Source organism: Bacillus rossius, assembly GCF_032445375.1.
Source record: "Bacillus rossius redtenbacheri isolate Brsri chromosome 4 unlocalized genomic scaffold, Brsri_v3 Brsri_v3_scf4_2, whole genome shotgun sequence".
NCBI classification, from domain to species: domain Eukaryota; kingdom Metazoa; phylum Arthropoda; class Insecta; order Phasmatodea; family Bacillidae; genus Bacillus; species Bacillus rossius.
Window position 1 is genome coordinate 27,622,082 of NW_026962011.1, and position 24,179 is coordinate 27,646,260.

The following is a 24,179-nucleotide window of genomic DNA, read 5'->3' on the forward strand; positions in this document are numbered from 1 at the left end:
TCGTCGTTGATTGGTCCACGTGACCCTTTGACGTCATGCGTCAAGTGGACGAAGATCCGAACCTACCTGGTCCGAAGACATTCGTCAATTTGAACTTTTTGTCCCAACCTGTGTACTTCGGACACAGAAAAGAAACAGAACACTCACGATATTTGAATTTCCAGTTCTCGTTTGAAAACGTGGTGTTTGTTTTTGTTATTGAAGGAAATGGAAGGTGTTGTAATTCAAGAAGAGCAAGACGACATTTAAATTAGTGCTGTTCGATTGCTGTGATATGAGTTCATTTTTTAGCATTTACGTTTGCCACTTTGCCTTACTGAATAAATATATAAAATTAAACTCCCACAACTTTCAAAAGTTCAATCTCAAACTACAAAGCATCAAAACAATAAACAAAAACATTTGGTTTGGCACATTTACTGCGCTCTGGTAGCAACTTTATAAATCAATACATTCGGACATCGGACATCGCAATTGTAGACAGGGCAGTTTTCGTTGCGACAATGTGACGTCACTCACATTCGGATAAGGACACGGACCACGCACAGGTTCGGACTATTGTAGACGGTTACGTAGTGCCTACTGGCTGCCTCGTGCAGGCTAAAACTTAGTAGCCGACTGGCTAGGATATCGCGTGAGGCGCCGACGGACCATCTCACAGTCCTTACACAGTACTTACATATGCCGTAGTGCGCTCGTCTTGAAGCACTAATTAATTAAGTTACATACCACACAATAAATCAAAACCGACTACGGGACTGAAGGAAAAGGTTTTAAAAGTTGATTAATCATGGTAAACTACATGTGGGTGAAATTAAAGAAAATGCTGGTCCTGTGATGTGCGGAGGCTGCTGGCCTCTGTGTGCTACGGAAGGATACTGCCACCCTCACCGCGCGCGACCCCCCCCCTCCCCGTCAACCCTCCAGCGGAAAATGCGTGATTTTCGTGGGAAACTGAACCGGCCAGGTTCGGGACAAGGTGCATGGTGAAACATAATTTTGAACGATATAAAGTGTTAAACAATGAAAATAAAGTCTAATACGTCCCTGTGGAAAAAATAAATAAACACTCTTGTAGATCGGCGGAGGGATATGCCACACCCAACAACTGGTCTCCTCCGCCGACGTGGCACTAATTGCGTGGCGTTTGCCTCGTTGCACTTTCTACACTTCGTTGCGCGCCCCAGCGCGTTCGGTGCACACACTTTCGCGAGACGTTGATGAGGCATAGCGGTCTATGCGACATAGAGGAGCATTGGCGGTCGGCTTCATTACATTTAAATATTTTAAGCAAAAATAGTGTAAATCGCTCCCAATTTTTCTGTCCTTATGCAGATAGTTTTGAAATATATTACCATGTTTTTTGTTTGTTCAGGTTAAATCATAAAATTAAATAAAAAAATTTTACGATTTTTTAAGTAATTATTTTACCTTATGATATTTTCAATAATGTTTGATTATTTAGCTGTCACAATAATTTAATCTTTGTTGCAGTTTTTAAGTTACTGCTAAAATAATTTATATTTGCTTTTTGCGCAAATTATTATTAATTTTTTACTGGAGAACTATTCGAACAAGCAGCAATGTTCTCTTCGTGACCTTTATTTTATTTCCGGTTTCTTCATCACATGTTGCTCAATACTCTCTGTAACTGCAAGCGCCTTCCAAGGGGTTACGTGCGTAAAAGTTTAACAGGTTATTTTGTAAGTATTCCAAATATTTTGTTCTTTATTCGAAATTAAACTTTAAACTTAAAAATATAATGTATTAGGTAAATGTTTTTAATTTTGATGCATTTTAAGCGTTATATTTTGTTTTATAATGAAGTATCTAAGTTAGCGTTTCACAAGGTTGTTTTCAACCATTTTCTAGGGTATGTTTTTCATTAAAAATATATGGTTACGGGTATTATTAGCGATGTATTTACGTGTGGATATTTTATTTTGTCTTTGGTACTGCAATTCTGTGTTGCGTGTGACAGCTGGGCATTGACCTTTGTTGGGGAAAACGCCTTTTGTCACTTGTTATATTTGTTTGTTTCTTTTCTATTTTTTTTATTCCCTACATTTTTCTTAAATTTTCTGTTTGCAGCTATTTATTGTATGAGTCAGAAAACAGAAAAGCCAGTGCTGTCAGGTCAACGCATCAAGACCAGGAAAAGAGGTATGTTTACATTGCCACATGCAGTACTTTATTTATACTATAATTTGCGCTAATAGTTTTTAACATCCAGACAGTTTGAAGAATATTTATGGATCTGACTTTCTAAGCCTTTGACTTTAGGGGGTTTTACTTTAGGAGTAAACTGCTTGTAGAATTTTTTTAATATTTTTATTTTGAAATCACTGAGAATATATCAGATGCTTCACATGTACAGCTGTAATTAAGATATTTTAGTTGTAAAAGTGAATGCTTTTATGAATGTAGGCATACTTAAGGAAAAACAAACTAGTTCTGTTAAGATATTGTTTAGCAGTGGTGTAGTGACTGTTGGGAGGGGGGATGGTACAATTTATTTATTTTATTTATTTATTAAAATCCACCACTAGATCCCCTCACAAGCATTACACTTGGGGATATGGGCTTAGTCGAATTAATATAAGTATACATATTTACTATATATACATACATTCCTTTTTCAATACTCATAACAAATTACAGTCACAAATTAAAATTAAAGAATAAAATTTCCCATATTATAGATGTATCAAAAGGCCTGTGTTTCATAATACACTTGGGGATATGGGCTTAGTCAAATTAATAAAAGTATGCATATTTACAATATATACATAAATTCCTTTTTCAACACTCATTACAAATTACAATCACAGATTAAAATCAATGAATAAAGTTTCCTACCTATATTATCAATATATCAAAAGGCCTGTATTACATAATAATAGCATGTTAAAAATCATTGATATCTGATATTGAATAAAAATTTTTTTTAATTATAAAATTTCTAAGTTCTTTCTTAAATACATTATGATTGTTTAGAAGTAATATGTTTTTAGGCAACTTATTAAAAAGCGTAATACCGTTATGTTGAACTCCCTTTGCATATAACGTAGTTTTAAAACACTTAGGTTTGAGTTTATATTGATACCTAGTTTCATAATAATCGATAAAATGAGTTTCTTTAAAATTTTCCACATTTTCTTTTGTAAATAACAGTAAACGATAAACATATTCGGAGTACAACAGAGGAGGAGACAAGCGCATGTCTCTTGTGAGGGCTGGACAAGAGTGGAGTGGGCTTGAAGGAAGGTATTGGAAGTGAGGTGGTTCGGGAAGATCCTACAGAAGAACATAAAAGGAATGTGGTAGTCAAGTAGATGAAAGACTACTTGCTACTGGGTGAAAGCTCATTTGCAGATCAATGTCATTTAAAGTGGACTCGAAGGAGCCAGGCACAATATTTATGTATTGTGCTTCTCAGATCATGCACTAAGGCTACTGCAGTTATTGTCTAATATTATCAAATAAACACATTTGCTTTAAATCAAATTAGGACCTTACTTGCAAAATGATTTTGTGTGTTTTAGATTGTAACACTGGATTTCTTTTTGAATTGATGTACCTATTAATGGCTGATATTTTTACTCAAAATATTATGAACTAATTAGGCCTACAGGTTTTTTTTTGTTAAATAAGCATGCTATTATTGTATAGTATAATTATTAAGGTAAATATGTAGTGTACGGATTAGCGCCAAAACAAATCGTAAAAATATGAAATAACTTTTATTATATGCTCTTTTACGTCCTCTTTTCATAACCGCCTGCTGAGATAAAAAATTCCAATTACTTTTGTAGATATCGCCGTTCTTATTTTGCAATACAAGACGTACATAATCATTCGACCGTCGCCATTTTATATTTTGCCGTGTGCGCATGAATGCCTAAATAACACAAATTTTCCATTAGGTAAGGTTAGTTACATTATAAATACTTCAAATGGAAATTAAAAATAATATCAATTAATTTTACTTGTATAGTTTTAAGTATTTATAATGTAACTGACCTGACATAACAAAACGGGACAAAGGTAGATTAGGTCAGGTCAGCAACATTATAAATACTTTGAAACTGAACGGAAAATAAAAATAATAAAATTAATTTTAATGGTTGTTTAGTTTTAAAGTACCTATTTATAATGTAGCTGACGTGACCTAACAAACCGGGACAAAGGATGAACAGTAGGAACTCACGCAATTTTCTTTTTACATGATGTAGTCGTTCACGTGGGAGATCTAAGATACACATAAAGTTCTGCCATTCCCGATTACACCCGAACATTTAACCTTCAGCCAACTTCGGGATTTGTTTTATTTTTGCGCAGGAAAAATGAATTCAAATATTAAAAGTGGTTGGTTAGGTTAGCTAGATTAAAACACTTTAAAACACTATGGACGGTTAGTTAGGTAAGTATAGCTACATTAAAATAAACAGGTTGAGAAATATAAATATTAATAAATAAACCCGAGGTTGGCCGAAGGTGAATTGTTCGGGTGTAATCGGGGATGGCAGAACTTTATGTGCATCTTAGGTTTCACGTACGTCGCAAAAAAAAATTATACTTGTAAACAAGCAACAATGAACGCCGCACAAGTGCACAGGATGAAAATTAAAAAATTCAATATCTCCTAAAGTATTTGGAATTTCTTATCTCCGCCGGGTTTAATGAAAAGAGAAAATTAAAGAGCACAGAATAAAAGTATCTTCGGAATTTTAAAATTTTTTTTTAACATATTTCGCCCAAATATGATAATTAAAAAATTCGATATCTCCTAAAGTATTTGGAATTTCTTATCTCTGCAGGCGGTTATGAAAAGAGGACGTAAAAGAGCATATAATGAAAGTTATTTCATATTTGTACAATTTTTTTTGGCGCTAATCCGTACACTACATATTTACCATTATTAATTTTTATCAACTCAACAATATTACTTTGCAAAAGGACTTGTCACAGTTCTAATAAAACATCAAAAGAAACATTTTTGTTAATTCTTAATAGCAAGGTTTGGAAGATGCATTGAACAAACAGTAGAAAGAAGTTAAATCCAAAAAATGTTCCAGTAACTGGCCTAATGGTACAAGCTAAAGCAAAACATTTTGCATTGCTTATGGACATTAAAGACTTCCAAGCTAGTTCTGGGTGGTTGCACTGCTTACGGGAACGACATGGTATATCATGGAAGGTTGTGTGTACTGTGTGCGGAGGATAAAGATGCAGATACAGAGGCAGCAACCAGTGGTAGGAAGAAATGCTGGAGAGTATTTTTAAGTCATACTCATTAGACAATATTTTCAATGCTAATGTAACTGCCTTTTTTTCTACAAGCTTCTGCTTAACAGGACAATGGCATATAAAGGTGAAAAATTCACTGGAGGGAAAAAAGCAGAGGTACGGTTGTCTGTGTTGTTCTGTTGCAATGCCACAGGATCAAAAATATTGAGCCCATTAATCATTGATAAATGCAAGACACCCAGGTGCTTCAAGGGTGTTTCTTGTCCTGCGGATTATGCTAGTAACACCCATGCATGGATGTTAAGAGAACGTTTCTCAAATTGGCTAGTGAAAACTGATGAGGATATGAAAAAAGAAGGGAAAAAAATTAATAGACAACTGCGTAGCACACATTGTAGATGTTCGACTGGCAAACTTCAAACTTATGTTTCTGCCACCGAACTGCACATCTTAGTTGCAGCCCCTTGATCAAGGCATTATTCAGAATGCCAAGGTTACATCTTCGAAAACACTTTGTTGAGAGGTTGCGCATTGACATTAGGTTGAAACTGCCCACCAACATCAATGTTCGTCAGCCAATTGAGATAATCACAGGTGGATGGTGGAGTGTTCAACAAGAAACTGTTGCCAACTGCTGGAGAAAGCCTGGCATTGTAAACTGTAATGCTGACCAGCTCACTGCAACTTCAACAGACCAAGATGCAAGCCACACTACAGCACAAACATGAGGAAACATTGACATTGACCCTGAAGTATGACAAAAAGTGTCAGCCTCCATGCAGTTTGATGCTTTTTCATTCACAGACTATGTTTTTGTGGACAATGAAACAACACCAGCATTGACTGACAGCGACATCATTAGTGAAGTCATTCAATCAGTCATTAAAAGCTGAATCAGATGATGATTCTGACCGTGAGGATTCGCCTGTGACAGTTACGGAAGCTATTCTGAGATCCGGAAATGTTTCTATGACACAAAACATTTTATTCAACAGAGAATCATTCAAACTCAAAAACAAACTGATATAACAGATTTATGCAGACACACCAATATTTAAACTGATGTCAGATGTTCGTCAAATGATAATGTTTTATCTTTTAATAATGCTATGTTTGATTTAATTTATGATTTTTCTCTTTGTAATGATGATTGTATTTTTCAGTAATAAGTACTTGCAGTACTAAGTACAATAACCTTGAGGTCCCTGTAAGTACTTATAATGTGATTCTACTGTATAGATTAATCTAAAATATTCTAGGAGTAACATCATTTAACAAAATGACATCCAGAGTGATTCACTACAAAAACAAAATAAATTATAGCTACAGTACCTATACAATAAGTTAGACAACTACTAAACTAGGTAATTGCTAAACAAATATGAGTAAACAAAGTAAAATGTATAACTAATTACAGTTCAAATTTATTGGAAAAATAAAGAATTCAATATTATTAAAGACTAAGTGTACAGCAAAGATTATCCACCTACGGAAAGATGGGAAACTCAATGTTATTTATTATGCTACTAGTTCTACACTAGCGCTCCAAGTTGTCACTCGCGGAACTAACAAAAAAAAACACCCGGCGGCGGGAAATTTGAATGTGGACATATGTGTGGTCTATTTAAAATAATTTTTTTTATGGAAATATTTCAACTAACATGTTTACTTTGACTGATGAATATCTTTTACAAAGGAAACTAAACAAGCAATTCTACAAGTAGAACTATTTGTATAGTTATTTATATGAATATTCAACTGTTAAAGTAAAATTGTTAGTTTTATTTCCTCTAAAAGTTTTGCTTTGTAACATAGTGTGTGTGGAATATAAAAATACGTATACACACATACATTTAATTAAATTTCTAAATTTATAATATATACTCGTTTTAATTACAGTAAATAAACCAAATGTAAAAAATATCAAATAAAAAAATTGCCACCTACTATTAGCTTACCTCATATAAAAAATTAAGATTTTGAATTAAAGCTTTACATTAATTGTTATGAAAAACAAATTTGTATTACTGGGTTATAACTAGGTAAAGGCAAATGGAAAACTATTTTACAAAATGAAAGCACTGATAAAAATATACCAGTATCAAGTCCATTGTTTCTATGCTAGGCAAACAGATGAATCACAGGAATATGTTGTCAATGTATTGCATCTTCAAAATTGGACAAATTAAAAATATAAGAACAATGTGTTCAATTTTTATTACAACTTAAATTGAATAAAAAAACACATTTTTTGAATCTTTATTTATTAACAGCTTTATAATTTGCTAAAGGAAAGAAAATACAAAATAAACATTTGTGCATGTTTAACACCACAATTTACTAGGACTTCATAATTCTCTCCAGTCTCCACTATTACTTTCTTGAGTATCCTATTTAAAATTTGAGAACACCTGATTCGGAATATCTTAAGGAACATTAGTTGTTAACAAAAACACCATTTTCAGAATTTTCAATAAATTTCCTTGGTTGAGCACCTACTCTAGAAAATTACCCACTAAATTTTCAGGGAAGTAGCATTGCTGAGTGTTTATTGCTAAACACTCCCTAGACAGGTATGTTATACACTCTCATAACAGATATAGAGTTAGTTTTCCTAGGCATGACTTATTCAACAAGAATGGTATAATGATATATAGCAAGTGATATAATACATGGTTCTTACAAGTATACATTAAAAAATATATGTATATATAAATTGGTTCTGAGTTAATTCCTCAAACAAAACCAAAATCAAAAACTGAGTGCCTGCAGTTGCATCCTGAATTCTGATGGTAATAGAAAAAAAAATGTATACCTAGTTTTATTCAAACATTGTTTTCATTCAAATTAAAATAGTGGTATCAAGGATGGTAACTAAAGTAAGAACAACTTGTAAAGACAGGCATTTGTTTGTTCTGTCCCACCACAATAATGTTTTCAAAAATAATGACTAGATACTTTATGGCCATCTGTGTTTGTGGTTGTATTGGATACTGTAAGTTTATTTATCATGTGTGCTTATTGGCTGCATTTGGAAGCATCATTTAGTGCAGACCCTGACATCGGCTAATAATATAATAATCCTATCAGCGACATTGCTGAAATACCTTGTTACTCATCCTGGTTTACATGATATAGTAGAAATATAAATGTAGGTATTCTAAAAAAATAAAAATACAATGTGCATAAACATAACAAAAACAGCCAAAATACAAGGGTATACAAATTCTTTGCATTCAAATAACATTTTGAAGAAGTATTACTAAATCAAAATAGCTGCTTCAAAAGCACTAGTATATGGTTATTTCATTTATTGCTCTGAAGTCTAAAGTATCCACCATCCTGTTATTACTAAATTATTATAAAAAAAAACATGTTTTTTCTCACACACACATATATCATTTGAAGCAATGGCAAATGTATGGTGTGATGGCTTCTAATCACTAATATAACCCCTGCTTTACAAATAGATTTTTAATGCTAAAACATTTACAAACAATTTAAAACGTGAATCTTTCCTAATCTATTTCACACACAAAACAGAATTATGATTCTCATGTTCTAAAATACCAAAAAATCAGATACAAAAATGAGAGTTGCTTGCAGCATAGGATTAATAAGTGTTTCACTCTAATATTGTGAGATGTTACATAGGTATTCAATTTGTACAATTCACATCTACTGTAAATTTTTTCAAAGTATTAAGTTTTCATACGCCTAGAAAAATTAAATTAACACTACATTGTGATTATGACTTCTGAGTTATCACGTATATATGCACTGCTGTAATATTTTAATTATAATTTACAATACCTATCATTGCTGTTCAGCATCTTTAAATAATGACATAAGAGACACAAAAAATTAAATATCAATCCTTGTGAACAGTGCTTAAGTTTATGGGATAGTACTATGTGAAAAATATTAAATAATAATAAAGTAAAATAAGATAACACTTCAAATGCAAAACCTCCATCAACTATAAATTACTTTGTGAGAACCGTAACTAATAATATCATTAGCGTAAACCATGTCTTTTAATCAGCTGGTGGCAGCAGAAATGATTGTAAGGATTTAGTACTTGTTTTAGACAACACTAATTTTGGTCAACACATTATATATGTTTGGATGTGCTAAAACATTACAAATGTGGCTTTTCTAAAAATAAATAAAATTTTAAAATGGAATTTTGAAATTAAGACTGTAACCCAAACAAGAATGCCATTTTTGGCCAATATTGTTTTCCTATCACAATGCCAAAGCATTTAAAATGTAGCTGACCTAACCTAACCAACCTTTCACTTCAATTTTGTAGCACAACTTTGCTTGTTTCTTGGCGTTGAATGTGTCCACGAGTCCGAGACGACACTATTTGCAGGGAGAAAATCATCATCCAAGTAGCCAGAATTGTCCTTTGCGACAGGTACTGCTCCAAAAATCAGAGTTGTCTGGTTCTCGTCTCGAAACTGATTCCTTGCAAAGTGGTTCCCACAAAGGTACGAAGATGTCATACTTTGTACATCAAGTTTAGGATTCTTTGCAACGCCAGCCCATTTCTGGTACCTAAAAATATATATTTATACATTGTTAAATGATTACAATTTTGTCATAAAACATAATTTACAGGGGTAAAATTTTATGAGTGAAACTTTCAGCAAAAAAGTTTTAAAAAATTCTCAGAAATGTTTAATGTGCTGGTGGAAGGACATTGCAATATTTAGAGTACTTCATTAATTAAATAACTTTTTTTATGTAAAAGTGATGTTGATTGCTAAGTAGCATGTTTATTAATGTATTTAAAGTGAAGAGTTTGATTAGGTACAGTCAGTGTCAGTAACATTTGAATGCTATTGTCTTATGCTAGACATACCGGAAAAATGCTTAAGTTAGGTGAAGTAAAATGCTTATGCTAGAAAATAGAAGATCTACCCCAACCCGACAAATTTTAATTTCCATGTAACCCACCAATTTTTCCTTTTCATAGAACCTTAAACAACAGCATTCTTAATGTAACTGACCATACATAACCAAACATTTCTCTCTAATGTAAATAAAAAAAAACATAACTATCGAAGAATTGTTATGCCGGAAATAAAATGTACGTCAAGTAAAGAAGTACTGGAAATATTGTGTTACCCTCCGACAAAAAGCATTGACGGTAAGTACAGAAACATAACTGAGGTGAAGTTAGATTCGAATCTCATACGTTTCCGTAGGTACGTAAACAGTTTTCAGATTATTTGGAAATATTTCACCCGAAGTTGGTTTAAAATCAACATTAATTCACTTTTAACATGCGTTAACTTATTCTCGATACCCTCTTAAAGTGAACATACAATCATGAGTTTCACGAGACATTTAGTTTTGTTACCTCTCTTTCGAATTCCTAGGAAAACGAAATAATTTCTAATTCCTGGAAGTGGATGGACATCCCAAAGCAGCACACTTCCTACCATCCAAATAATTATTTTTCATTTCGCTTGAATAGAAAAGAAGGTTAACCCTTTTAAACTACTTAACCTAACATGAAAACCCGCCATTTTCAAATATCAACAGAAATAATAATAATAATAATAAATCGTTGACAGTAAGCGCTCCAAGTTGTCACTCAAGGAAACACAACATCGTGCACAAATTGCACATATAAGTTTCACGGGGCTGGTGTACAGTAAGATGACGTGTAGAAAATAAAAGTAAATTCTAATATTATTTATCTAAATTGCATGTTTATTCTATTAAAGTTTGAAATTAAATAAGATCATTTTTGTTGTGTAGGGTACAAGGAGAAGATAACAGGTGACTTAAATTGGGGGACTATTTATGCCAGTATTCATAAGGACATAATTTCATTTGATTTTATAATTATAACACTTTTGAACACAACAAGCATCTAGTTGAATCCTACAATCTGAAAGAAGAGTACCTAAGAGTTTGTTGTGGAAGCTTCTTTATATTAATTAGTTTAATTTTTTTTTAATGCTTTCTAGTTTGGTGCAATCTGTTGTATTGATATTAAGTAAATATGTAGTTTAGCGGTATTTGCGGGAAAAAAAATGGTAAAAATCCGAAAATACTTTTATTAGGCTATATGCTCTTTAACTTCCTCTTTTCATTAAACCCGGCGGAGATAAGAATTTCCAATTACTTTAGGAGATATCAAATTTTTTAAATTTCATATTTGGCCGATATTTGTTAAAAAAAAATTTAAAATTCCAAAAATACTTTTATTCTATGCTCTTTAACCTCCTCTTTTCATGAAACCCGGCGGAGATGAGAAATTCCAAATACTTTAGGAGATATCGAATTTTTTAATTTCCATCAATACCTGTGCATTCATGCTGCGTGTACCATTGTTTCTTGTTTACGAGTATGAATTTTTTTTTCGTGACATAAGGTGAACAACTACCTCATTTTCTACTAATGGCAAAGGAATTGTACCCGCTTCTAACTTAGGTGAGTTTTTAACGTTTCAAATTTTAATGTTTTATTTGTTATTTGGATATTGTTGCGCAAGTAATAGTAAAAAAAAATATATATTACGTGAGTTGTTACTGTTCATGCTTTGTCCCGGTTTGTTAGGTCAGGTCAGTTACATTATAAATACTTTAAAACTAAAGAACCATTAAAATTAATTCACATTATTTTTAATGTCAGCTTAGTTTGAAAGTATTTAAAATGTAACTGACCTGACCTAATTGACCATTTTAATTAATTAGGCATTCACGAACACATGGCAATAAAAAAAAATAGTGACGGTCGAATGATTGCACAGGACTTGTATATCGAAATAAGAACGGCAATATCTCCTAAAGTATTTGGAATTTCTTATCTCCGCCGGGTTTAATGAAAAGAGGAAGTTAAAGAGCATAGAATAAAAGTATTTCAGATTTTTTACATTTTTTTCTTTGCAAATACCGCTAAACTACATATTTACCTGATATTATTCCAAATAATAGAGCAATATTCTAACTAGGTTCAAATAAATCAAAGTAAAGTAATAGGATTGAATCAGAAGTATTATCATAAAAATTAATGTATTTTAATAGGGCATTTAATAGGTCATAGATTCTATGGGAGGAAAAATGTAAATAGTCAAAATGTTTATGAAAGTATAATTTTGAGTCTACAATGGTTCCAAGATCTTTAATGCACTGTGTTATAGAGATTTTAAAGTTGTTTAGATGATAGTTATAATTGATCGGATGAAGTTTTCTAGTAAATGTAATTATCTTAGTTTTGTTTGTATATAGAGTAACCAGATTTCTAGAACACCAATTATTAACTTGAGTAATGTCATTCTGGAGTAAAATGAAATCATTGAGTGAAGTAATTTTCATGTAGATTTTAAGATTGTCAGCAGAAAGAACGCCTGTTGAGTGATCGAGGACAAATGTGTCATTAATAAAGATGTTAAAATAGAGAGGTGAAAGTGTACCAGCCTGCGGAACACTAGAACTCGCAAGAAATGGAGAGGAATTATGATTATTTAAGGATACACCTATCCCTCACTTAGCACGTCTTCAGATTGCGCGGATTCATTTAGCGCGATGTTAATTTTACTGCCCCAGTCTTGAATAGCACGTCTGTAAATTTCAGTTAACACGAAATCTCCGCGTCATGAAGGCCATTCTTATGTTGGTCGCACTTTAGTTTTTAGCAAGTCAACTGTGCGCACAATGGTACGAAATGACTCATCAAAATTTTATATAAGTCTGATGCTGTTGGTTGTATTAGCAGGAATATATTTGACATTAGATTCCAGATCAGAAATTAACAGATGATTCACATGTAAAAGGTTGTTAAATGAATGTTGCAATGAAAAAAAGTAATCATTGGCCTGACAGGATTGGTGTGAACCAGGTGGTGATACACGAATAAGCACTTTAATTTTTGAAAAAATAAAATGTCATTATCAGGACAGTAATATCGGTTTCACTGTCAGTAAAGGATTGTTTGGAAAGTTACGCGACGTGAGTTGGTCACACCCAGGCGGGCAAGTCAGCCAGCCGACTGACGATAAAGTACATAACCACGTATCTCCTGTTACTCGGTGTCGTATTTGTCATACAAAGTGTGATGGGAGGCATATAAAGATAAATGGTGTGACATATTTATAGTTGAGTTTTATTCTACGCATTAATTTACATAAAGTATATTTTCCTACACAATTTTGGAACACATTAAATAAATTAGCCTTGCTATTTATGGAAACTAATGCTTCAGAATATGCGATTTCGAATAACACAAGCATTTTTAAGAACGAATTAGTCGTGTACATATTGATTTCTATTCTCAAGAAAACTGGAGAAACAACTAACATAATTAACACTTAAATCAAAGTTACTTAGCTTTTGGATTAGCGATGAATGATATATTGTATCAGAAGCCTTGGCTAGATCGAAATAGCAAACATCGGCGTAACCTCTGTTTGTAACTTCACTATAAATGGGATTTAGGAATGTAATAATATTAGAAGAGGTTGCCATTCCAGGTATAAAACCATATTGAGTACTAGATATTTTATTACAGAGTTCAAAATTTAAGAATTAAAATATAATAATAAAAAAATAATAAAAACCATTAAAGAAATTTGTCTATAATTTAAAATAGGTGATTTTGTTTAATTGTTTTTGTAAATATGAATAGTTTTTGCAATTTTCCATTTACAAGGAAACATTTGAGATTTTAGACTAGAATTGTATATATGTGTTAAAAGAGGGACAAGTAAATGATAACCTTTTAGAATGAAATTGGGAATCCCTTCGGGACCGGCTGGTCTAAAAGATTTTAAAGCCCTAATACCCCATAGTGCAAGACTTTGGGTAATATTAGGAACAAATATAGTATCAAGACATGTGTCCATTATAGGAACTTCGTGATTGCAACCAGAAGGTAGAGAAATATAGAGCAAACATATTGATTACACTGCAGAATCACTGATAGTAGCACCACTGGAGTTCAGTGATATCTGTTCATAATAACCATCAGTCATTAATTTTACGTAACACCAACATTTTTTGTGATTATACTTGATATTGTTGGTCGACATTGGATTTTGTGTCTATTAATTGAAAATTTCACTTGTTTGTGAAAATGAGAAAAAAACAGTATTAGTACATGTTACTTTTTGGAGTTAATGAAAATTCTTCTTTGATTTCAAAGCTTGGATTAATTCATTAGATGCAAGATGGTTATTTATTTATTTTTTAATATAAAGAGGGAAGAAGCTGTTTATATTACTGATAATACAAGTATATAATTAATCGAGTTCATTGACATCATTACACTGATAAAAAAATTTGACCAATCATGGTTTTTAATTGAAATGTAAAAACCAAGAAAATTGACATTTTTATAATTATTAGCACAGGAGATATGTTAATGATACAGGGAAACTGTCCACTGTTATGTTGATGGATAAAGGTGTACGATGCGCTTGTGACGAACCACCTCCCGTCAGTTTTCCCGTTGAACTCAAAGGCGTTCTCAGATTTCATTGTGACTGTTTCGTGTGTAGTTTGTTGGTTTTCCGTCTAGCTGAAGGTGTGTGTGTGTGTGTGTGGGGGGGGGGGGGGGGCACCTCCTGGGGAGAGCCAGACTGTATGGATTATATTACATTCCTTATGACCATTTTTTATGTCATGTTCTGTACATTAACCATGAACACAATATGTGGCAAGGATATATGATCCTAAATATAAGTATTATTTAAAAAAATATATAAGAAGATGCTTAAATGAGGAAAGGGTTCTGATATGAATATATTTGTGGAACAATATCGTATAATTTTCTTCTCACAAAGAGGTTTTGAAGACTGTGTCCAGTGGCCAATGAGTGAATGCTGGTGGTTCCGATTATTTCGTTAATTTCCTATGGTTGCGAAAATAATTCCAGCAGGCGGTTCAGCTCACAAATGTGTAGGCACCTTAGGTTTTACTGTTCCCAGTTTCACTCATATGACTAGCACACTTGACCTTCATAACTGCACCGGCCCTCTTTGTGGCAGTGTTCCTATTAAAAGTTCTTGTACGCTGGCTTTCTGCGCCGCTGAGGAAAACTTTGGGAGAGAGAAGTAAGAAAAGTTAAATAAACACAAAATCTTAAAAACATTTTAATAATTGACACTAACTGCCTCTAAAGTGGTATATTTCACTGAATATTTTAGTGTTATATTTGCAATAAAACACTATTATGATAAAATAATTATCAAAATTTTTCTGGGTTAGGACCCCCGGATGACCTGGTTGCACACCATCAAAATCAGTCATAGGTAACTTGGGGGGGGGGGGGGAGGGGGGAATTCACCATCACCATCGGGAGGATGACCACAAGTCACCATCCCAGTCAATTAAGCTCCAGTGTAGTGTAGGGCGGGGCCGTCACTGGTGGTAGTGAGTTGTTGGAATCAATCAGCCATCACTATTCAGCAGTGCGTGACGCTAGTTAATAAGTCAGGGATGCTGCAGTCCTGCAATGTGATTATTTAAAGTTGGTGCCATTTTCACAATGAGGCAATTTTGGCACAATATGGAGAAGATTGTGTACAAATCAGCAACTAAGTTAAACAAATGATCGTCAGCATTTTGGAGAGAGTTTAGTTTGAATGTCTTGGGCCTTGAGTGTTTGAAAGTCTGCGATGGCCATGGTAACCGGCACGAGGTACGCTGGGGCCGCGGGCATGTCTGTGCCCTCAAGTGCCATCACTGGCCATTTCCCTGGCATCGAAAATACATGTGTCTCACAGCTTTGTGGCAATCTGTGTGAAGCTTAGAGATCCTTACGTGCTTGAATATACATGTACTTTAGAAACCATTCTGCCATTGGCCAAGCAACACTCGGGGTGGTGTGGACGTGGTTTGTGGTTTGTGATGCAGATGAAAAAGAGAAGTATGATCCGACGGGCTTCCGAGACGCCATCGTGCAGGGGCTCAACAAGACGGGGAAAGACCTAGATGCTGTGTCCAAGTTCCTTGACTCGGCCGGATCCAAACTCGACTACAGGCGTTACGGCGAAGCTCTCTTTGACATCCTCATAGCCGGCGGACTGCTCAGTGAGTTGCGACTGCTCCCCTAAACACGACCGGCACCACGTCTGTTGTGTTTGTGAATTATTTCATTTGGTTCCTATTTTAATAATTGCAGTTGAGTTCTTACAGTAAATAATCAAAATTGAGTGAGCTTGTTTTTAAAAATTATTTTATTGCAAAAAAAAAATTCAAGATTTTAGTAATATAATCAATTGTTGCCACTTAGTGGCGTGTATGTTTATTGCAGACAACTCATTTTCCGATACTAATAAAGCTAGGATGTATTAATGTTAATGCTAATGCTGTAGCAATGACATTATTGTATCTAGACCTTCATCAAAATTTTTAGTAGGAAAGTTTAGCATTTCCTTTGTTCCTAGTTAGGTGCACATGGATTTTCTGCTAGATGCATAGCCAAACTAATTTCGGTATTAATCTTGCAGTTAACTAAAGTTAATAAACTTCAAGTAGGTTTGAAACTGTTATGTAGTTTCTGCTATTGATATCTAGGCAAGATTGTATAGTGAATAGGGATTAAACTTGACGTCGTCCGGGCCTGCGGCCCCTTTGAGCCCGATATGACACCGCCCAACCACCGTTTCAGTTCAAACCTCCCGCTCGTGCGTGCGTGTGTGCGTGTGTGTCTAGCCCGGCAAGAGGGCGCTTAGCTGCAGTGCGCCGCACCCCTAATTTGCTACGTTTTAATATTATTTGTAAACCCTTTTTGTTTTCATTCGTCTTTGCCCCAGTGTTGTGCAATTTACTTGTGTTTTCTGTAATTTAAATAGGTTACCTTAAATAACTATAGACGTTGCCCGGGCGGACCCGAACAGGCACGGACTTGGACGAGGATAGGAATGCTTTTATATGAATTATCATTAAATAAGTAAATAGTAACAAACTTTCCATTGTCAGTAATTTTTATATATTTTTAATGTTTATCTGTAATTTACTCAACTTTCGCCGGGGCACGGAGTCGTAGAATACAGTAACGGTAATTGTGTTGGCGCGAAGGGCGCCATGTTGCCACCTGCGAGCGATGAGCTCAGCCCAGTCCATCTTCATCACTGACCGAGAGCAGACGCGCCAGCACCCCGGGGACCTCAACCTTTGTTCATCACTGACCAAGTAATTTCTGTATCGTTAATTCTTTTTAAATCGCTTTCGTTCGTCATCCTCGGGGCAGCTCTCGGTCAGCGGGCTGTTTAATTAATTAATTGTCTCAGTCGAGTTTTTTTTCATCACCGTGTAATAAGTATACTTTGCAGCATGGCCACGTGTGTGGACCATGCCCTCACCTAAACCGATTCGTGCCTCAGGCTTTTTAACCGTGTAATGTGTAACGTGTAACGGGCGTGTAGAGAGACGTGTTAGTGAAATTAAATCTGGAGAATAAATATAAAGTGAGTACTTATTTAATCACGTGGTGAGTGAGTCTAGGAGTGTGGCGTGCCCGACGCCTAGAGCGGGCCAGGTCTGGGTAGCTAGGATAGAAAGGGCTGGTAACTCGTCCCCACTTGGGCTACGTCACGCCCTGAGTGAGAGACTCCGCCGGGTCCACGTGCCCTTCCACGTGGTGGCGCCCATAGTTAACATCTCGAAATCACCGGCAATGCGCGATCAGCCCTCAAACTAAAATAACAGCGAAATGAAAGTCAAGAAGCGCAATAACACCATTATACATGGAAAAAAGCAAAAGGCAGCAAAAATTCACCTGAATTACTTAATTATGTGTATTACTATGTAAAATTTAGTTTATTTAATCTTTAGCCAAGGTTTTTATTTAAAAACCTAAATAATTAAATAGTGTATACATACATTTTTATAGTTTATAGGCCTGTGCTAATATCAGTTTTTTAGTTCAAATTGAATACGAACACTAAATTAATTTCGAACATGAATATGAAATTCTAATAGCAAGAATGATACTTAGAATCCTACTAAAAAAGTTTTCACATCAATTGTTGAAGCATTTGGCCAATTCAGGTGTGCTTGATAAGAACTTTATTATTACATGCATTTTAACTTTTAATGACAAAAATGAATTTACAATTTTTAATGAGTGTATTTGCTTTTTTAAAACGCCATAAAATCTATGCTGTAGCTATTATCTGCATAGCCAGGCGACGTGCAGTGACCGTGCGTGCTGTAGTTCCAGGTGGCTCTGTCGTCCAAGATGGCGACAAGACGTGCAAGACAGATGCGTGCGTGTTTGAGTCGGCCGAGGACATGGAGAGCCTGCACAACTTCGAGCAGGTGAGTCGGCACGGTGGTCGCGCTGCTCTGTCACCTCCGTGCCTTAGTTGGGCGCATGGTGGCATTCCATACATACTAGCCTGCGTGGCCAGACAACCACCGACCATGGTTTGGTTTTGTTTACAATGTTCTGTGTTAACGAACTGCGCATGAGGTTATTGAATAAGTTATAGCAAGTTGAAATACTACTCCGTGACTCCGACTAACATCAACATCTGACAAAGCTGTTTTTTTTTACTGTTTGCAAAAAAAATTAGTTTAGTTGAAAACTAAAATAAAAATGACATTTTTTAAGTTAGAGGCTGGAATTGTTAAAAAATATAATGCACAAGTGCATATTACAAATAATGATAAACAATACTGCGATCAAATGTGTGTGTACTTGGCATAATTTACTTTTTATAAGTTTATGTGATTTTAGGTAATGAAATGCTAATACTGTACCTGTTAGACATGTTTATGTATAAAAGGATGTGCAAGAGATACAAATGTGAGCAAAGATTGACTGGCTCCTAACACACTCGACAACTTTCGTAACCCAAACTACGCGCTACCAGCATGTTGCGAGGTGTTGTATGTTGTGTTGGTGAACCGCGCCTCGTGCGCAGGTTTTCATCAAGCTGATGCGGCGCTACAAGTATCTGGAGAAGATGTTTGAAGACGAGATGAAGAAGGTGCTGGTGTTCATCAAGGGCTTCTCGGAGTCTGACCGGGTGAAGCTGGCGCGCATGACTGCGTTGTGGATCTCCAACGGCTCCGTGCCGCCCACCGTGCTGCTCGTGCTCATCAACGTGAGTGACGGGAAGACGTGTAGCACATCCCTATTCCTTACTTTTCTAGCCTAATGCTGGTAGGAATGTTTCTGAACAAATTTCTTTTTATTTATTTAAATTTATGTTTCTAACATAGCAGAAAATAAGAAACCACCTCATAAATAACTAAAAAAATAAAAACCTGAAATTATTGTGAAGGAAACCATAGTGATCCCATAGTTTGTCCTAAATCTTGGGATCCTGCACAGCCCTATTATTTTGGTATTAGTATTTGTTTTATCCCATGCTCTAGTAGCTGGGAAAAAATAAACAAATATCTACTCCCAGGGATCACGACAGAAAAAAAAAACTCCCAATTGCACGCCTCCTTGATCCTGCATCTTTCATCTGTCCCGCCTGTGCAGAGGTTCAGGGAGTCTCGGACTAAAGTGGCATGAGTGATCCTGTTTACAGGCGGAGCTAAGTGGAGGTTCAGGTCATTAACAGCTGTCTAAAGTGATACGTTTAAGAGGCAGAGGCTAAAGTTTTTCATCTAAGCTGTTCCCAATGGCAAAATACAAGTTTGCTATTATAATGCGACCCCAACTTTTAGTTTCCACTGTTTTAGTAAATATCATACCGTTATATTCAGGTAATTACAGTATATCCAGAGATTAATCATGAATACCCAAAGCGCAAATAATTTCATTATTGGACTGTTTACTTATAGAAATACGTAATCGGTGCCTGAATTATTGCAGGAATAGTTGTGGCTCGGTCAACACTAGCAATAGAAATGGTTTGTCGTGGCCAGTGATGAGATGCCGAGGTGTGGATGTGGAGTTGGTGGACGGGCGTGTTGCAGGAACACTTGATCAAGGACAACCTGGCCCTGGACTTCCTCATGGAGGTGTTTGTGACGTGGAAGCAGGAGAAGGGGCTCACCAGCCTCATGACGGCCCTCAAGAGGTCCGGCATCGAGGGCAGGTGCGCCGCTCCACCCTCATCCCACCCCCCGTCCTAGTGTGTGCAGGGGGGGGGGGGACCGGGACCGGGTAGTCGGGGAGATGCACATTGCAGGGAGATGTGTTTTGTTAAGTTTGTGTGATTTTGCTGTTATCCATAAGAAATAACATCCATGCAAATTTCTTGATTCAGCCTCTAATTTAATTAATAGTCGCAGTATTTTTCGAGAATTTATGTCTTAAAAGTAGAGATGTGCGAGAAGTCCTTTTCAAAAACCGAGACGAGATCGAGACACAAATACTAAAATTCTCGAGAACCGAGACGAGATCGAGAATACAGTTTTTTTTTTCTTATTTCAAAATTGCAATTTGGTGTCAGTGAAGTTTTCCTCAACGAGATTTTAGATGCAATAAATTGGGCCCACCCTACTCTTTCCTCTTGAGTTCTTTGTAATTCTTGATGTGCAAATATCAACAGTTTTACATGCATAAGCTATTTAATGAAAGAAATGAAAGGACTACATATATGCTATAAAATATACATTTACAAAAATGAATCCACAAAAATAAATAGTCCTGCACTGTAGTCACATGATCATTTCAATAGCCTATTATTGAAAACAGTCAACTTTATTTGGTAGGTCACATTTAAAATCTGCTGTTTAAAAAGACAAGCTGCTCTATATTTTCGGCCAACAGATTCTCTCTTCTGGATGTAACAGTGTTACCAGCACTGCTGAAAAGCCTTTCGCTTTCCACCTGCGTGGCTGGTATGGCTAAATATTTTCTTGCGACTCTGGCAAGCGCAGGGAAACGTGACTGGTTCTGCTGCCACCACATAAGAGGGTCACTTGATCGGGGGATAACATTTTCACCAAGATAAATGGTAAGTTCATTTTCAACTCTTGGTGACTTTACTGAGGAACAGCTTGATTTCTTCAGATGTTCAAAAGTATTCCACAGAGAACAGCTGGCTTCAACTGTATCTGATGGATTTTCTTCTGGAACAGATGCTGTTTTTTTATCAACAACCACTTTGAGATCTGAAGTAATACGCTGCACACAAATAAGATTTTCGTGATCTTGCAGCAAAATGTTTTTGAAGCGTGGGTCAAGTACCATTGCAATCATGTCTTCTTTTACTGTTGTGTACAACGGAAACCTAGATTTAATACTTTTCTGAAGAAAAATAGCAAATGCAATTCCAGGGTTACTTTGTTCTTCAACATAGTTAGAAAGTGTTGCCTCAATGCCATACAGCAAAGGTATTTTGGAAGAGATAGTGGGAAATTTAGAATAACACAGCTCTCTTGTGGCTTGTTCTATTGGCTGTAACACACTTACTACATTAGCAGCAAGTTTCCACTCACTCAATGTAAAATTTTCTACTGCCATTGAATCTCCTAGATCTGCAGATAAGGGTACCTGTTGCTCAACAAGGCGGGAGAGCATTGTAAACTCACTGTTCCATCTTGTCGGCACCATTGGTAACAGCTCGTGTACAGGTTTGCTCAACTTTAGCTGCAGAGCATGAAGCCTTTCTCGAGCAATATTGCTGTGGCGATAATGTCCCACGATTGCCCGGCCTTTTGCTAGAAGGTCTGCAACATTGTGTTCACTTTTAGCATCTTGAACTGCCAACTGTAGTGTGTGGGCAAAACATCGTGTGTGAATCCATGATGTTTTGTTTATGGCAGCTGTGAAATTCTTAGCATTATCTGTAACTACGTACAATGGAATTGAATTGGTGGGAAAATTCCATTCCTCTATAGCTGCTGTCAACTTCTCTTGGATTGCCAGAGCAGTGTGCGAACTTGAAAAGTGGTAATTTCCAAGGACATGATATTTCAACTCAAAGTCTTTTGTCAAATACAGTAGAACCCGTTTATAGTGAACCCGCCTATAATGAATTCCCGTTTATTGTGAATTTCCGTCTCGGTCCCGGCAAAATGATGTGAGGTTATGTATTAATTTATTGGATATAGCGCACAACTTTTGTCAATGTTGATACGTTTTCCCGTGTACCACGAACAAATTTTGCCGACATAATGCACATTTATCTCAAATATTTTCATATAATTACAAGTATTTTCACAAAACGTCTATTTTGGATCACATTAACGTTTTTCATCGCAATATGCTACTCGATTGTCCACTGTTCATATTATAAACAAGTCGTAATCGAGTGGCCTCGGTAGGCTACGTGTAGCCAGAAATGGTGCTCAGTTTGGTGAAAATAAAAATAGTTTTCCCTGCATAGTTAAATAATGGGCGAACGCGTGTACATTTAATAAGTTATCAAAATTAAACATAAATTACCGCCACACAAATAAGTATGTACATTATAGCAGCAAATTCACGTCTAATTTTTATCGTTCACGTTTCGGACATTTTGATCGAGTAAGGTTCGTAAGACTACCACTAGATAGAACTCTGTGGACAAAATTTTTCCATAGAAAGTAAGAAATTTTCGTTCCAGCTTTAGCAACTGCGATACTAAATGATACGTAGTGATCTTTGATGCGCCAGACTCGTTATTTTTCGTTTATTTACTTTTGACGGTAAAAAGAATTTCGTGTTATTAAGCTGCAAATGTGCTTCAATAAGAAATACGTACATAAAAAAGGGTGAAAAACGCGTTAAAAAATGTAAGGCATTATCTGTGCGAGATAAACTGGACATTATTAAAAAGGTAGACTCCAACCCCACTGTCCCGCACGTGTTCATAGCAAAGGAACTGGGAATTGCAACATCCACATTAAATACAATATTAAACAAGCTGAACAATCTTCTTTCTCAAGCTGCGAATACGTCACAGAGTATTAAACGCCTGAAAAAGGGAAAATACGCCGATGTCGAAGAACCATTAAGAGAAAGTTTGTACATGTGTAGTGTATTAAAAATAATATCTGCATTTGCTCATAAAACTGTTGCTTTGAGTATTTCCATTCGTTCTTTTCTTGGCTTAGGTCTATGTGTAGTTAAGATTATGCTTTTGAGTATGTATTGCCAATATAAAAGTTTTCCCAGATATAAAGTTTCCCCTCTATAGTGAACATATAAACTACTCCCTTCAGATTCATTATAACAGGGTTCTACTGTAGTGACTTGTGAGAGAAATAAAACTGTCCTGCCTTGCCGATGACCACATGTCAGTAGTAAATGAAACAGACTGAAGTCCATCATCAACATCTGTCTTTATTTCTTCTGCAAGTTTGGCTTTTTCTTCACGGTAAATTTTTGGTACAATAGACCTGGAAAATGTAGTGCGAGATGGTACTTCATAACCTGGTTCTAGTTCATTGAGCAGTCCTTTAAATCCGCGATCCTCTACAATGCTGTATGGCTGAAAATCACATGCCATCATTACACCAATTTTCCTGTCAATTATGGTTTTTCTAGCTTCGCTAACTTTTTGTTTCTTTGTGACACAGTCTTGAATTGATAACTGTCTATAAGAATTTTCTTTTTGTTTTGTAGCTTTTTCCTTTGTTAAATCCAAATAATTCTTTTCGGCGGCTGGATGAAGTTTCAAGTGTCATAAGAGACCACTTGTTGAACCAGTAGGCGTCTGAATACGTTTTTTGCACACTTTGCACTCACCCTCACCCTTTCGTTTTTCATAAAATTTCCAAATGTGCGACAATTTACGGTCTTGAACATTTCCAGAACTATCAGCCATTCTAATAATTACATGTATTAGCGCTGAAAATAATAATAAAAAAACTGGCACGATCTTTTATTTCCCGGTAATTTAAACTAAACTTAACCCCAAAAAGAAAATAAACAAAGTATTGAGCTCTTTCCATAGATTACGGGACACACAAACAGTGAGTGTTCACTTCTTGCCGTATCCGTGCCGTTGTTGCTAGCGATCCAAGCGACGTTCTTTCAAAATATGATATATTTTTAAAGTGCGACATGTATTG

General features: G+C 35.5%; 1 protein-coding gene across 2 annotated transcripts in view; it reads left to right on the forward strand.

Annotated features, from left to right (window-relative positions):
• The first annotated feature begins 1,597 nt into the window (after positions 1-1,597).
• The window catches only part of LOC134542246 (protein krasavietz), a 53,773-nt gene continuing 31,191 nt past the window's right edge, over positions 1,598-24,179 (forward strand). The window contains exons 1-6 of one of the 2 annotated variants that reach the window (XM_063386348.1): positions 1,598-1,703; positions 2,092-2,163; positions 16,125-16,301; positions 18,430-18,533; positions 19,142-19,324; positions 20,151-20,272. In XM_063386348.1, coding sequence (XP_063242418.1) covers positions 2,103-2,163; positions 16,125-16,301; positions 18,430-18,533; positions 19,142-19,324; positions 20,151-20,272 — 647 coding nt within the window. In that variant the 5' untranslated portion in view covers positions 1,598-1,703; positions 2,092-2,102. The remainder of the gene's footprint in view (positions 1,704-2,091; positions 2,164-16,124; positions 16,302-18,429; positions 18,534-19,141; positions 19,325-20,150; positions 20,273-24,179) is intronic. The other variant, XM_063386347.1, reaches the window with a different exon arrangement.